Below are 16,608 nucleotides of genomic sequence, written 5' to 3'. Positions count from 1 at the left end.
CAGTTTTAAAACAGCTATTACAATAAGAGAAATTATACTTATTGCAGTAAAAATCAGGTCTCCTTTGGGATGGACTTGGGAGTAATGGATGGCTAACTCTTCTAATTTATCTAAGTCGTGCAGCATTAGAAAAGCAAATTCAACATATTTACACATGAAGATCTGTGGTCATTTTTTAGAGGGCTGACGTGATCATACATCAAAGGGACTTGACCTTTGAAGCTCACTGCCTATCTATCAGTGTGAGCCAGCTTGCCACTCATTTCCTTTGGAGACCATGGAAGGGAATGTAGCATGAAAAGTAAAAGGGAAACACAAATGGGGATTATGAAAACACTAGAAAGATGAACAGATTATTTAGAGGTATCAGTTTTTCCCCCTACATCCTTTGATTATATGCTTGATAAAGACTAATGAGTTCAAGTGCAGAGTTGAAAACATCAATTCTCTTGGTCCTGAATGGAGGTCAGGAAATGAATACACTATATATGTGTTTGGTTTCAATTCCCCTCATCCCTATGATCATATAGATTTCCTCCCTGCAAACTAGGTTATTTACATTCTAGTTATCAGTTACTCCTACCATTTACCACCCTGAAGAGTGCTTGGCTGTGAACCTTCCAATAACTGATACCAGACTTAGATATCCTTCCTAAGATTCTAGTTTTAAGATTCAGCATAAACTGTCCTGGGATATGGTAGGAAATTATCTCTTGTTTTGCAAAAGGCACAATTTCTAATTAATTTTCAGTACATACCAAATCTTCACCAGTTTAGGTCTGCACTAATTGAAATGTTGTGTTAAACAAGAGGCAGAATTGGCACCTGTGTTGGCTATGCTTACTGTTAATGACCAGCAGCTATTAAAAAGCAAAAATCCATGATTTGTTATCTGTATTTAACATGGCAAAATTTAGGTGAATGTACATGTTGCTTCCTAAAGATAAAATTTTAAGGTCATTTATAGAAGTGATAAAACATGTTTGTCAGATGTATGCTATAGGCAGAATTAGTTTTCAAAAACTTATAGCTAAGGGTAATTTCATTGCTGGGCAAAAATATCTACCAAATTCTCTGGGAGAAGCAGAAAGCATGTTTTAATTCAAAATTAAATGAGTTTATGAATCACTCTTTTAAGAACTGTAAAACACAGAGGGTCAAATAAGCCTACCAAACACAGAGCAGTGATTCATGTTTCTGTAACAAGCAGCTTTACTAGAACTTAGTAAAAGGGCTGTGCTACTGTAGCTGGAGTTTGAGGGGAGCTGTGAGGCTTTACACCTGTCAGTGCTCAATGAAGGCACCTGAAGAATTAGTGGTGGCCAAAGAAAATGTCAACTGTAAAGAGTTTTTCCTTTTTCTCAGGTACTTGCTAGCAAGGGAGAGATTGGTGGGGGGAGGAGATGCACCTTCTCTAATTGTGGGAGAAAAAGGTTCCTTGTGGAAAGAATTCTTTTGTTATTTTCTCTCACTTCAGGGGGGTTGGACTAGATGACCTTTAAAGGTCCCTTCCAACCCAGTGCATTCTACGATTCATGTGATCTAACTGACCATAGACAGCTGTTCACTTCCTTTCATTTTGCAATATGATGTGAGGAATATTCTGGTTATTCTTAAATGGACTTATGAAAATACTGACATATTAACATAGCAGTTCTAATGCCCCTTTTACCTACTCTTCATGTACATATGCAGTGGCTTGCAAAGAGCTGAAAGAAGAAGTCTTTGCTGCTTTTATTCTACTCCAAGAATAAGGCAGCTCAAGTGTCTTGGAATTATTAATTAAAATTTGATTAGTAAAATTTCCGTTCTCTGTCATGCCTGGGTCAGATTCCCTAGAACCTGGGGTCAATTTACAATGTCTGTTTTTACATCTGCCAAATATATTGGGCTGTGTATACATAGCACAAAAGCATGCAGCATAAGACAAACTGTGCTACCTCTGTGCTATCTATCATTTGAGTTTAGTTCTGTACCCCTTAGAGACTCCTTTAAAATAGGAAGAATTTTGGAAATTAATTTCTCATCTTCCGCTAAATTACCAAAGTATGAAGAACAAACAGACTGTGACATTTTATATTCTCTAGGCAGCACTACTTACCATCCCCAGAAATATCATTTCCTCTTCTCTCATTTTCTGTGTTTTCTGGCGCTGGTTATATCCACGCCAAACCTGAATTGTAAACAAAACTCTAATGAGATAAATGGGCCTTGTTACAGCTTCCTTTACTGTGGCAGACACAGGAAAAAACAAATAGAGGAAGGAAAGGCACAATATACAATTGAAACTATTGCTCTGTAACAGGTTGCCATCTGCTATTTAAAAAAAAAAAAAACAAACCCACAAATTTTGAGGTTTGTTATCCTCTCACACTGGTATATCTAGCTTCTGAACATTATATCAGGGTTTCCAGAAGTGTTTAGACTTCAGAATTTAGACTGAACTCCTGTTCTAAACAGGCTCAATGGTCTGAATAATTCATGCACAAGGACTTTCTGGTATTTAGCACTGATTTCCCTTTGTCATCTTTTCAACATATGGAATGTACTTTTTCCCCAGAGATCGCAGGAAAAGGCATGAATTCTTTGACACGCACTGGATTCCAATGGGATGCCAGAGAGAGCAACTGAGGTCATAAAAATCAGAATAGAAGAACAACATGTAGGTTATAAAGTCATCCTGCATTGCCAGTGCAGGACTGTTTCCATTGATCTCGCACCCAGGGTCCTGTCTCATTTTGTTAAGTGGTTTAAATGATGTATTTCACCTTGGTAGACACCCTGCCAGCCATCATTTCAGAATGCTTCCCAAGTGTTTCTGACTACTGCTGTTCTTCTAAACAAAACATCACTTGGTTCTGCCAGAACTGTTGTTAAACCAGAGATCCCACCTTCTGAATGCAAGTGGCAGCATCATCTGGACTTGGACCCGTCTCAACCCGAGGTTCAGTTTGATTTTGTCTCTTGTCTTCAAGGTAAAGTTTCTTCATCAATGCTGCTCGACAACGTCCTTGCCGAGCCCGTTCTGCAACTTGGATCAATCTAGTGGCTTCTTCAGATGTCATGGTTTTGACAGGTTCCTTCAACAGCACAGCAAAAAGGAATGGACAAAGCGCAAAGTATTAGAGTTATACATGTTCTCTTAACTGCTTAGCTCAGTTTAAAAAATGTCTGAAAGAAGTTTATTCATAGTTTCTTCTTCTAAGACAAAAAAAATCCCCATCACAAACATCAGAGACTCCTGTCTCAGTGCCATCTTGCACTATCTTGAAGGTCTGATATTTTGAGAAATGTTTTCCTGAGGACCTTTAGGATAAAGCAAACCTGATGTTTTTCTTGGCACACAGAAACACCTGATGCTATGGTGGGAACCAACGGCTCTGTGAGGCTGATGAATATTTCAGAACTTTATCCATTTGAGGAAGAAAAACAACCAGCCAAACAAGGGTGTGAAGAAGCATAGGGCTTTGTCCTAAAATGCACAATTCTTTGACTACGGAACACCTTCCTTTTACTTTCTGAAAGGGTGGTCTTCTGATGGTGTTTCTTGGACCCCAGCTCCATTGCTGCATGGAAGGACAGACTGTTCTCAGTCAATTCAGCCCAAACAGAAGAGGTTTGGAAAAAGTAGAACACTGCAGCTGGAAAGAGATTCTCCCCGTACTCACTCATAAGAACTCTTGTTAACCCCTCATGCTCCCCATGGAAAAGATGAATTATCGTCCTTTGTTGACATTAATCCCCTAGTTGGAGACAGTTCACATTTAGTATTTCTATACCGTGTAGAGCTCACTAAACGTTCAGCAGGACTCTCTATAACTGAGTTACATAAAAAGACAAAAAATCTGCAGAGCAGACTCCTCTGACAAACTTCACTGGTTTTGATCTATGTTAAACTGCTTGTAACAGCACTGCCATGGACGCTGAAGAATGCAGTGGTCTGTTACACAGCAGCTTGGATTTCCTGAGTGTACATGGCTCGTACAATGCGTGCAGAAGTGCTGACAACCCTCTAGCAATCCCAGTGGTGATTGAACTGGAAGTGCAGCACAAGGTGCTGGACTTGTACTGTGTGAGATTATTGTATTCTATTTATTGAATCCTGTGCCTCTCTTGCAGCATCCTGGAAAGGGAGACTTGAACGCTGTCAGAGTCTGGTGCTCCCAGGTGAGCTGGCTGCATGGATCTGTCATGGATGCCATGCTGAAGAGGGGTGAAAGCAGAGCAAAAAGGCTTGAAAATGTAATATGCCAAAATAAAGGATCACCACAGACCAATATCAGACCACTAGAAGAGCAGGCAATTTACCCAGAGATTAACTGTGGAGGTCAAGAGGACTGTAGCTGCCCATTAAAGCAATCTAGCAGCAGGCCTGTGCTCTGTCTCTGCAGACTGCCTCTGACTTGTGCTGTTTCTTTCCTGGGCAACCTTCCCTTCATTGCTTTGTGGGATCAATATGCAGAGTTCCCCTACCAGTACAATTACTGCTGAGGAATTCAACAACTGGGGCAGTACCACAGTTTGATAAAGTGGTCTGATCAGAGCTGTCACTTATGGCTATAGCATCTATGAATCTAAGTTATCCAGACATGTAGGCACAGTTGTTTATTCCACGGGGTTAGGAATGACTGCTTGTAGGCAATACGCCATTTCCAAAAGGTCGAAAGTGTATCAAATCCAGAACAGTCTTTACTGGAGCACTCATGGACTTCTCTGTAATGAATTTTGCTCTGCCAAAACTCAATTTTCTACCCCTCCCAGCAGCTGCAGCTCTATAGCTGCACCGAAGAGACTGTAGCCATTGTTCAGAGGTTATAAACAACTGAATGCTAACAGTTGTGCTGACCTGAACTCTGAGTTCTGCCCGTTCCAGTTAGGAATTCTGGTTCAGTAAATCTTAAGCCCAACTTGACTTCAGTAGAACTAATTATGTGATGAGAGTTAGCTAGACAAATAAAGCACCTACTAAACTTGGCCAAAGTGCTGCCCTTTCTCTGACACTCATACATAAAACAGAGTCAATTAATTTCAGTGTTAACCAGACTCAAAATGTGACTGGATATTGTTGGACAAGAAAACTTAACGTTACTTTCTATTTGTGCCTTATCTGTAAAGAGACTTTAACTTCCTAACTGCTATAAAAGTACTTTTCACTTCAGTGGCTCGTGTTCAGATGTGTGGCTATAACCTAAAAAAGTTAAGTATGTGATTGTGTAGGTATGTGGTATGCTTACCTGTATTTGCAATCCAGCATCAAGCAAAATCTGATCAAGCATTTTCTCTCTTTGCTGCAGGACTTCCAGTCTTTCTTTAATGAAATACCTTGGGATAGGTACTTCTAAGACTTCCTAGAGGAAGAAACAGTCATGAGATGCCTTTTAGAACTCTATTAAAATCATATAATGTATTGAACACCTTTAGAAAGCAATTAAACCAGACTGAGGTTGTTGAATATTTTGGAGTGTTGGGGAATTTGACCTCTGTAACAGCTGCTGAGCTGTTACTTCGCAATTACTTAAGGCCTAATTCAACATAAACAAATAAAGCAACTCGGTTTCTGAACTGTGGCAGCTCAGAAATCTTTCTTTTTATAATGGCTCAATTATATTATCAAACTATTAAAATACTTGGCAGAGCTGCCAGAAATTTAAACACGATTTCCACTGAACTGAATATTTCTGGTTGTATGATCAGCCCACTCCTCTTTTTTTCAAATCAACATGAAAAATAGATCTGTTCTCCTGCATATTTTTTAACCATTTAAAGAACCAAAGCACATTTGTTTGCCTACAGATATTTCTACCTCTAGAGAAACTCTCACTCTCTGTGACTGTGGTATCTCTTCCTTCTCAAAATCAACTATGACTGGAGGTGGCTGCATCATAAAAAAAAGACATAACTGATTCACATTTCTACCAATTCTTCTCCTCTAGAATTTTACTTTTGTTGAGAATTGAAAAAAAAGACACAAACAGACAACAAAACTTCCCAAATGATGCTGTGGAGTGAGAACCTGTACTCAGAGTGGAGACGATTCTTCAAGCGTAATTGCTGGCAAGTACGCTTCTTTGGGGAGAAACGTCTTCATAGGTGTGGTTCATAATGGTGCCATGTTCCCTATATAATATTTTAAGGAACACCTAAAGGCTAAGTTGATTCTAGACAGAAAGAGGGATAGGTGAGACAGGCAGTAGTTACCATGTCATGCTTCTCATGAGGAGTTGTACAGTTAAATTACATCTGTCCCCAGATGTATGTGGGGGGACAAGGAGCCTGAGGCACAGGACTTGGTGCTGCACTCTTGGTTCTCTCTCTTCTATCTGCTGTGCAACCTGGTGAGGTTTTACCTGCTCAAGGAGACCTTTACCTTGATTCTTTTCAGTCTCAATGCTACCTCCTGTCGATAGATATGGAGGAGAAAAGTTCTGGCTGTAAAGAAAAGTAGTACTCCTGCCTTGACACAGGCACATGGTAAATGTACTGTTTGTGAGCTGTGAGGCCTTCCAATTTCTAGAGCAAAAAATTTGCAGGGAAGGTTGTGGCCAAGGAAAATAATCCCTGTGAACTGCCAACTTCAAAATTTCATTACTTATTCCCTTGGCTGCACACTGTGTAGTCCAGGACACCCTATTATGGCGGCATAAGAAAGCTTCCAAGAGGGACTGTGTTTATCCCTGTTGATACTATCAATGCAGAGGTCGGGTCTGCTACAGCTTCTAAATATTTGTCTTGTTAACCTCTCTGTTTGCAACTTCCAACATCCTTGCTTGTTGATGGAAATGATTATACGTACTTTAAGAATACAAATCACTCTAGGTTCAATTCCAAATCTGGCTGTCCTTAGGTATGAGAAATCAGGTGGTTTGTCTGGACACCCTCACATCGGATGAGGGGGCTCTTATGCTATCAGGTAGCAGTGTGAGTCATTCAGTGTAGTGGTCATGAGCATCTGTGTCCAACCTGGAACTGAATTACAAGAGATTCTGGACTATTACTTCTACTGACTGTAAATATGAGAACAAAACCATAATACTGGAGCTGAAAGGAGAGGCAAGTAGAGAGCCTGCTCCTCTTCAAAACCTCTTTTTTTGGGGCCCGTCATTGTAAAGTTAGGTTTGTGATGTTTATCCTCAAGTCAGATGTGCAGTTTTTTAGTCACTCTGGGCTCCACACGGGGTTTGTATATCCAAATACTTTTACAATTACCCCAGGAAATGGAGTGACTGAATGTTGGAAGGTAGCTGTATAAAAACATGAGGCACAGAACTAAAGAAAGATGAAGCTTGGCCTTCCGGTGACATAGTACAAAGAACACTGATATCACTGCATAAGATACAAAATGGGACTGCTCTGCTGTGTTCTCTGTCTAAACTCATGTTGGATTTTAGCCCACGATAACACAGTGAAAGGAAGGACTAGAGAGATCCTTTCTGGGCAGATTCTTTTAAGAAACAGAAGTTTTGTCAAGCACTGGCCAGTAATTTTGTTTTATAACCAAGAATATGTGATTATGTTTTTTATGGTTTTTTTTTTTTTTAAATCCTATAAATCTTTGTCCCTATTTGCTATGGAAAATAATGTGTTCTTTGAAAAAGCCTGAAATCTCTTCAATGATTCTTTTTGGTAGTAGACAGGTATGTCATGCCTTCTTAAATTTAAGGTGTGGTGCAGGAATTTGAATTTATGCTTGTGTTTTAATAGATGTTAAGCACAGCTTTACAGACTTGCCAAGTTTTTGCTGCAGGTGGATTTACTGCTAAGTCACAAAAATAGCAGTGCTTAATGACTTGAAAACATGATTAGAAGGATCACTGTCCTCGGAGATGTGTTCCTACTCTCTAGTATGCCTTCTCATTGTTTAAAATAATTCTCTGCTGTGCTTAATGTAGAAGGTAAAGCGCTGGTGAAAATTCATGACAATTGCTCTCTTAAATTTGCAGAGCGGAACACTTGTGCAATTGCAAACAGAAACACGTTTTCAAATCTCAGAATAACGCTATAATGATATAAGGCAATTTATCTCACGTCGGTACTGGGATCCTGCGGGGGTGTGTGGGGGGGAAGCAGTAATACAAACTCCAACTTTGTTTTCATTCTTTAGAAAAGCTGCGGTACTCGGATTTGACAACAGGTGGCGCTGTCTGCGAGAGAAGTAACCAGCTCTGTCTCGCTAATTCTTCATGCTGCTTTCAGAGGACAGCTTCAGGACTTGGCCTTATTGCAATACTCATCTGGTTTAGGGCGCAGCCTGTCAGGGGCCTGCTTTTACATCAGATATTCCTGAACTCTGAACGTTGAACCTGCTCCTAACTCCTGTCTTCTTGACAAAAGGAGACCTGTTTCAGACTTCTTGTTTTACTACTTTGTTATACTGTGAAGCAGTAGATCAGACTGTGCAGCTTTTAGCTACCTGTGCCTGAAGACAGACTGATTCACAGTGACACAAAGGCCAACAGCATCCTGGTGTGTATCAGGGAAGTGATTGTGTCCCCATAATCAGCATTGGTGAGGCTGCACCTCTAATACTGTATTCGGTTTTGGGACCCTCACTATATGAAGGACATTGAGGTACTGGAGTGTGTCCATAGAAGGGCAACAAAGCTGGTGAAAGGTTTGGAGCACAAGTTTTATGAGGAGCACCTGAGGCAACTGTGGTTGTTTAGCTTGCAGAAAAGGAGGCTGAGGGGAGACTTTATTGTTCTCTATAACTACCTGAAAGGTCATCGTAGTGAGCTGGAGGTCAGTCTCTTCTTCTAAGTAACAGGCAATAGAACAAGGGAAAGTGGCCTCAAGTTGTGTCAGGGGAGGTTTAAATTGGACATTAGGAAAAATTTCTTCGCCAAAAGGGTTGTTAAGCACTGAAACAGGCTGCCCAGGGCAGTCGTGGAGTCACTATTCCTGGAAGTACTTAAAAGACATATAGATGTGGTGCTGAGGCACATGGTTTAGTGTTGGCTTGGCACTGTACTGGGTTAACAGTTGGACTTGGTGATCTTTGCTTGCTTCCAAGCAAAATGATTATATGGCTCTTAAGGGCAGACTGAAGCGGGTTGTACCTTAGTCATCACTTGCCTATCTTCAATCTAATCCCACGTTAAAATCAGGCAGAGTCAAGCTGCTGACTATAGCTGTGAAGCTAAGCTAATAGAGCTTCATGTTAGGACACGTGCAACCAAAAGATTCATAGAGCCTGTGCTGATATAAAGAAGCCAAAACGGAACATCCTGATGAAGCAGGTAAGCTTTTAAAATCTTGCTCCAATATCTAATGCTGACCATAGATCAAACATGCCATCATCTTTAAAAAAATGCCATAACTATACTAGTAAATGTACAGGAAGCTAAAACACTTGGTGGAACTTGACAGGCTGCAAGTAAATGTGTGACTGTTCTCACAATACAGGATGGGCAAAGTTCCTATGAATTTGCTCACAAAGAGGTAGACCTACCGGGAGAAGCTCTAGATCTAACAGGATATTATCAACATAATGAAACTCCGAGTTCTCCAGCTCCACCATCTCTTTTTTGATCTCCAGGATCCGGCCCATAACGCCATCTAGCACTTGCTGAATCACTGCCCGTTTCTGCCGGTGCATGAGTTGGTCGTGGGCCATCTCCAAGCTACGGAAGATTTGCATGTACTTGATGTAGGAAGTGGTTAACATCTTAAATACTTTCTCGTGGTCGTTCTCTGGCTGGAGGAACTCTTCTCTTTCTTTCTGGAGCTGGATGTCGAGGTCTTTCTGGGCATCCTCCCACATCTTATTGTAAGTGCTAATTAAAAAGAAGAGACTGTTGTTAACTTGACATGAAAGCAAGAGTTAGCACACAATGAGGCCAGGGCTCTCTATGTGTGGATTTTTCAAAAAAGCAAGCCTGGAAATGTGAGCCTCTGTATTTATAAAGACATTTTAACTGCAAGGTATTAAAAACAAAACCCAACAAAACACATTAGCAAAATTTCCTTTTCTTGGTTGTTTTAAAAATAGGAATCTTAAAGCTCTTTTATTTAACTTAAAAGTTAAACTTTTCAACTTAATTCTTAACATTTGCTTAAACCCTGGATAGGGTTGTGAGTTTTATTCAGTTATGCTAAACAACCTAGAAGAAACGGTGTCTCCCCACAACACCCTGATGATGGGGGAAGGTCTATTTAGGTTTGTGTTTGGAATGAGGACTAACTGATGTTTGAAAAGCATGTGTTGCTTTTCTGCCTTTCTGAAATGGTTGCTTGGAGCTAATTGTAGGGTAGGGCTGTATCAGTGCCTGTGCTAAAGCATTGCTGTGGGTGCTATTTCAAACATGAAGTGAGGAAAAGAATTTAATTTATTTCTATGGTAGTAACTGTTGCAGTCCAAAGGATTGCTGAACATTTAGTCCAGCAGCTAGGGGATTATGTGACATGGAATATGTCACCTAAGGACAGGCTCATTTTCAGATGTGATAATGCTGTTTATTTGGTATTTTTGGAAGGGATAGGTGGAGCTCTGATGGGAGCATGGAGTAGCTCTCAGTGGCTTTTCATGGTAAAAGCAGATCAGTGCAGAGTATCAGGGGACATCATCATAAAGGAGCAAAAAATGGACTCTGGGCAATGAGGCTTTTATTCAGAGAAAAGCACACATGGCAGGTTTGTCACTGGAAGGTACTGTTCTACTTTGTACCTCTTTTCCAGGTGGAGATGATCTCTTGGGAGAGACAGGTATCAAAAAGTCTTTTGTTTTTACAAATGCTCCTCTACTAGCAGAGCTAAGAAATGTCTTCTGCACTGAGTTTCACTTATGCGGAGAGAAAAAGTTGATTTATGTTGTCAGATTTGCAAGAGGAGGGGACAACTGGGTTATGGTGACAGGGAAAGCTGACTTTTGTTTCTTAGACCTAGAAAGTCCATTCGCCTCAGCAGTGCAATCCAGACCCAACCACATGCTTAACCAAGCTATTGCTTGCTTTTTCTAGAACCTCTTAAAGAAGGATGAAATACAGTAAAAGGCTCTTCCTCAATCTGATGAGCTTCCAGATCAGCTCTTTCTGGTCTGAGCAGCATTGAGGGAGTGTTTGTGTATTATTTCTGACAAGAAAGCTGGGCTGTCAGCATTGCTCGTGCTTGATAACAAATGCCTAAGTTGGAGCTTTGTCAGTGGATTTTATCATTCCCAGTCTCAGAGTACAGAATGACCTGAGGCTTGTGCTGAAAGAGGGACCAGTAGGGTGAACAGGACAAACACCAGCCCACAAGTGTACAGAGCACAGGGTGTGTGCTGCGTATCCAGGATGCTGACAGGGCTGCTGGGACTCCCTGAAGCAGTCAGCAAAAAGACCAAAAATCTGAACCCTCCTATTGAATTTGCACTTTTTAAAGTGCGTATTTTACTTTCCAGCTGACCTGGGTTTCTGCAGGATGCAGCTGGTCTTGCTTTTCCCAATGCCTCTGTAGCCCACCCAGAATTTTCCCTTCCTTTATTCCTACTTCATTTACATCCCATTGCACCACCGAGTCTCTCAATTGCAGCAATTAACCCAGGTGCAGGAGATAAACAAAACAAAACCATCAGAGTGGAGAAGACCAGCCTTAGCTTTGACCTAACAGCTCTGCTTAGTAAGAGTTTTCTATGCTTTCTCTGAAGTCAGAATGTGGAAGAACATGTACTGGTGTGAGGTCCGTGGGACTCTCCAGCACAGAAGGAAACAACGTGGTATTGTACTTGCTTAGCTGTGCCTACTCACAGCCCATTTGATAGTGGGGAGGTTATAAATCTTTGAGGAAGCCCTGTAGGTTGTCCCCACAACCATGCTGCTGATTTATGAACAGCAGGTATCCTTGGGCTAGAGCGTTTCGAATGCAGGTTATTGCAGGGAGACAACAGATTATACCACGAGAACCGACTCCATGACTGTCCACTCCAATTTGCAATAATCTCCCTTTCTGCCTCCTCTGACTGAGGAATGTCAAGTGGTTCCTCCTGCTGAGCCAGCTAATATCCATTCTTTTTATATTCTGAATGACTTTTGAAGGGAGGAGGGGGATGGGGTGCTCTACCCCTTCAGAGGACATTAACATAAGGCAATATAGATGGAACATAATTGTTTCCATAAAGCATTAGTTTATCAGATAATCATTAAGATGATTGTAAGCACGTTGCTGTGGGTCAGATGTTAAGACCATGGATATTATGGTATGTTTGGAGGCTTTGCAGCAGTGATGCTCTGTGTAAAGGACAGGGGGAAAAGGGACAGGCCCACTGGAAAGTTAAGTATTAAAGGAAAAGATTGATGTGGAATGGATGAATTTTCAGCTGTGATAAGCTTATAGCTCCTCTGTGTCTGTAGTGGTCAGGGTGACAGACACCTTGAGGGGACCTAACCTTAGAGCTGAAGTTTGTTTAGGCATGTGATGGAGAACAGAAGATACTTGGTAGCCGGAGAGAGCAAGCAGAAACATTATATGAGTGATTCTATTGTTCACTCTGATTAAAAATTAATTTACATATGCACAGCCATTTGTTTCCCCTCCCCAAAACAGGTTTAACATAATTATTTCAGGCGGAACCCTTCTCAACTAGTTTGAATAATCATATGTGCCTGGTGTTTATAGGCCTTTCTGGGGGGCTTGGCAGAGCAGCTGTATTCCTGATGAGTTTTGGAGACAAACATGTTCAAAGGTAGTCAGGAGAAATGCATTGTCTTCAAGGTTACAGGGTAAAAGCAAAGGACAAGACTGACTCTCCTTGCCTGTCCTTATTTGAATTTTGGCTTGTTTTCTCAGTCTCTGATTGCACTGAGTTGTAAGCTCCCCCAAAATTGCTTCCACACGCTGAAGGGTGAGTACAGCACAGCCTTGAGCACGCTGGCTTTTTATCTACTGTTACTAGTTCGTTTGTAGGCTTGTTGCTGTTCTGTAACGAGTAGGTTGTGAGCTGTATCCATGCCTGAGGGTGATACCGCATCAGAATTAGATTGATTAGAGCATCTAACTAGCCTACTAGTGCAGGTAACCAGAAGCACAGAACATAGTTTTCTTACTTGTGGCATAAGATTGTTAAATCCTGGAAAAGAAAGAAATCTGTCTCTCAATCACTGCATGCATACAGCTGTGTAACCAACTAATGCTGCAAATTGTCATAGCAACTACAAAATAGGAGTGTTATGGGGGAAATAAGCAATGTTGTAATGGGATGAGGAAAAAACACATGAAGTGACTTAAATCCAGAGCCCCCAGAGTGCTTTCTGGCAGCTTACAGCTTGGAGGGAAGGTCAAGGCTTTACCTCCTAACTGATGTCTCTTTTTTTTCTCTCTTCATTCCCACAAAGTAGAAATGGAGGCTGGAACAAGGGCTTAAGTTATTTTGCCATAGCATGACTTCTAGTTTGAATCTCACTATTATTGCTCAAGATAAAGCCTTCTCTGCTTGTTTAGAGTGGACCTTAGAAATACGTTTTTTCTGCTCGAATTATAAAGAGATGTTTAAAATCCTGCCAAATTATGCAGTGCCTGATTTTAATATTCCAGGGCTCTCCAACTCTGCATGTTTTCTTGACCTCTCTCTTCTTACACTAAGAAAAAGGCACTGGTTGTGAGTACAGCTGAGGTTAACTCGCTTACTTTACTTGTGCTTGAGCTGGTTTTGAGACTTTTTTGGAAGGATTTGTGCTGAGCATGCAAACTGTCTCTCAGACCACTCTTGAGCCAGTAGTGGAATCTGGCATCAGTAGGCTTACCTTTGTGTGTGTGTGGTTTTTCTTTTCTTCCCCTGAAGTGTCTCGGTGTTCTTACTTAGCTGTCAAAGGGGACACTATTTCTGTTATTCCAGGACACGAGATAGTTTGCACTCCAGGCTGTTTCTGTCTCTGGATTTTATGTGGGCTGAACCCAGGCTTCTCTGATGCCTGGTTTTTCTGGGCTGTCCTCTGAGGACAGAAATACCTCATGCTTTCACATGCCAACCATGTAAATGCAGAGTGTAGTATTGCATGGGACCTACTGTTTTTTTTCTAATGGATGGGCACATGGAAGGGCATGGAAGGGAAAACATTTGACTCAGACTTGGCCCAGCTCTCTTCACCTAATATGGAAATTCCTCTTTGATGGAATGAGCACTAAATCATATGTGTTGAAAAACATTTCTGAAGCATCTGTGCTGCCACTACAAACTACCTACACTTTCCTCTTCCTCAGAAGATAAGATTGGGCTGTGTTGGGCCACATAACAGGAAACAGAGAAAGCACCAGCAGGGCTTCTGAGAGGAAGGACATGTGAAGCTGGGCTGCAGCAGGGATCTGTGTGCTGGAGCAGGGCTCCTGCAGGCCCAAGGAGCTCAGCACGTATTCCCCACCGTGCAGATCAAGGCAATAGTCATGGAACAGATGAGAGGAGACTGAGACATGGGTCTTACAACAAGGAAGTGCATACAGGGGCCAGTCCTTGGGGTCTCCTCTGGATACTCAGGGCTTGACAGGTCAACCATTGTGCTAAGCCTAGGGCAAACACGGGGAGGGAAACCCTGCCCTGCAGCCTCTGTAAAATAAAGAAACAAGACACAAAGGTTGGGAGGGGAAAGTGAGGCCCTGAGAGGAAAAGGGGCTTGCACAAATGCTTTTCTTTTTTCTTCTTTTCTTTCTAAAGAATACCAGACTTAAAATGACTGCTGGTTTGTTCAGGTCAGCAGAGATACCTGTTCCCCCACTACAACCTGATCAGGTATTGCATGATGATTGCTGGGCTAAATGTAATATAGAAGTAGCCCTCTTTTCTTCTTATTATTTTTTTTTCTTTTGTCTTATTATAGACAAAACTGTCTTAGGGGCAGAGAGGTGCAAACAGAAACAGAAATCAGGGTGGCCTTATGTCACAACCAAACTGACTGAAAGGTTCTCTGAATCAAGTCCTGATTTAAAAGCCTTTAGCCTGCAGTCTGGAGCAGTGCAGACTCATAGTTCTGAGCTCAGTCAGGACCACTATGCTCCTAAAATGAGATCAGGCTTACACTCATGCCAAATTTCTGCACTGGTGTGAATGTAATGCTGCCAGATGACTTTTTAGGCATGCTTGCTCTGGCCATGATGTTTTACAGAGTTTGAAGCATTTGGGGAAAATAAAGGATAAATTTCAGTAGGCTTTGGTTGTGACAGGGCAAGAAAACACACAGCCTGCTGGCATTGTTAATGGGAATAGCTTTATGCTTCTGTCATCTCCAATTTCAGTCTTTGGTACTATGATGTAAAGTGAACAGGGGATAAAAGATTTTTGTAGTATAAATGTAATGGGAAAACTGCAGGGAAGGCTTCACTCAGCAGTAGTGGCAACACTGCACCTCAGCTGGTCTCAGGCACCTGCTCTAGCCACACATAATGCTACAGGAGGATATTGCAAAGTGATTGCTAAGGTATTGGAACAGGTTGCCCAGGGAAGTGGTGGCGTCACCATCCCTGGAGGTGTTCAAAAACGTGTAGACATGGCACTTGGGACATGGTTTAATGGCCATAGTGGTGTTAGGTGGATGGTTGGACTCAGTCTTAAAGGTCTTTTCCAACAGAAACAAATCTCTGATTCTATGACTAAGGTGGAGAAGACATTATTCTAGGCTGTGCTTTCCTGTAGCAGGCTCCAGGAGCCATTGTTCTGTCTGTCAGGCTACAGCTCCTGACAGACAGAAGCTGTCCCTCCCTTTGAGATAAGGAGAACAGCAGCCTCCTCTTGCAAGCAGTATTCCTTCTGGCCAGGGAACCATGAAAGGATGGGCAAGGAGAGCTTTGGTAACTTATATCCAATTACTGTGTAGAATTGTTGCATCAGATACTATGGTAAGCTCGCTGTGGAGAGATATGTAGCCAGAAATAGGCCAGAGCTGAAAAGATCCTATCTACTCAAGCTCCAAGCAGCATTTGCTTACACCACATTTTACTGGGTGTGGTAAGGAAGTTTATTTCAGCTAACTAGCCACCTTATGTGTGTCCTTATTTTTCCCCCCCTTCCCTTAGAAAAGGAAAGAGCAATTTCCCATCTAGCTGTCTACAGTTGCTTGCATGAAGCACAAATTCTCTGTCTTGGGTGCTGCCCTGCCTCTGGTAGGATCAGGAGGCCTTAAGCTCAAAGTTAACAATCAGTTTCTTGAAAACCGTAACCTTTTCTTTCACTGATTTTTAGCACAAGTGCTGCTGGGATATTTCCACTGACAATGGTTTTTCCCAAAGGAGACAACGTATGAGTAATGCACAAGATCTTTCCCTACCTGCTCATTAAGGATGAAGGGAGGCACAGGAGGGAGTTGCAGCTTTGAGTCTTAGTTGTGATCATTCTGATTCTGTCTCTGCTTTCCTGCTTTAACATAAGCAGAATGACACACTAATGCTCACCAGAGGTGGAAAGAGGGGCAAAGATGAATCCATGAATTCCTGCGAGATGTATAAGAGAGAACATGCTAGGAATGCCCAGGAGGAAACTAATAATTGTGGTGTTTGGATGGAATTTGAGGAATATGGCCCGGGGCCACATGCTGAATGAGGGGATAAAATGAAATATTCAGCAACAGCCCAATGCTGAATGAGGCTGGGGCCCCATGGGAAGAAAATAGGATGTGATCACAACAGAAGAAACTGCATCGTGATGCAGCC

At 41.8% G+C, this 16,608-nt stretch overlaps 1 protein-coding gene across 1 annotated transcript in view; it reads right to left on the bottom strand.

Moving 5' to 3' along the window:
• IQCA1 (IQ motif containing with AAA domain 1) overlaps window positions 1-16,608 on the bottom strand; it is a 115,351-nt gene that overhangs the window by 94,382 nt on the left and 4,361 nt on the right. Inside the window, exons 2-5 of the mRNA XM_054380925.1 lie at window positions 9,449-9,773; window positions 5,235-5,348; window positions 2,892-3,080; window positions 2,102-2,173 (exon numbers count right to left, since the gene is read on the bottom strand). Of these exons, the coding sequence (XP_054236900.1) occupies window positions 2,102-2,173; window positions 2,892-3,080; window positions 5,235-5,348; window positions 9,449-9,773 (700 nt within the window). The remainder of the gene's footprint in view (window positions 1-2,101; window positions 2,174-2,891; window positions 3,081-5,234; window positions 5,349-9,448; window positions 9,774-16,608) is intronic.

The sequence above is a fragment of the Indicator indicator genome, chromosome 5 (assembly GCF_027791375.1).
Source record: "Indicator indicator isolate 239-I01 chromosome 5, UM_Iind_1.1, whole genome shotgun sequence".
In the NCBI taxonomy this organism is placed as follows: domain Eukaryota; kingdom Metazoa; phylum Chordata; class Aves; order Piciformes; family Indicatoridae; genus Indicator; species Indicator indicator.
This window is presented reverse-complemented; position numbering and strand designations above follow the sequence as displayed.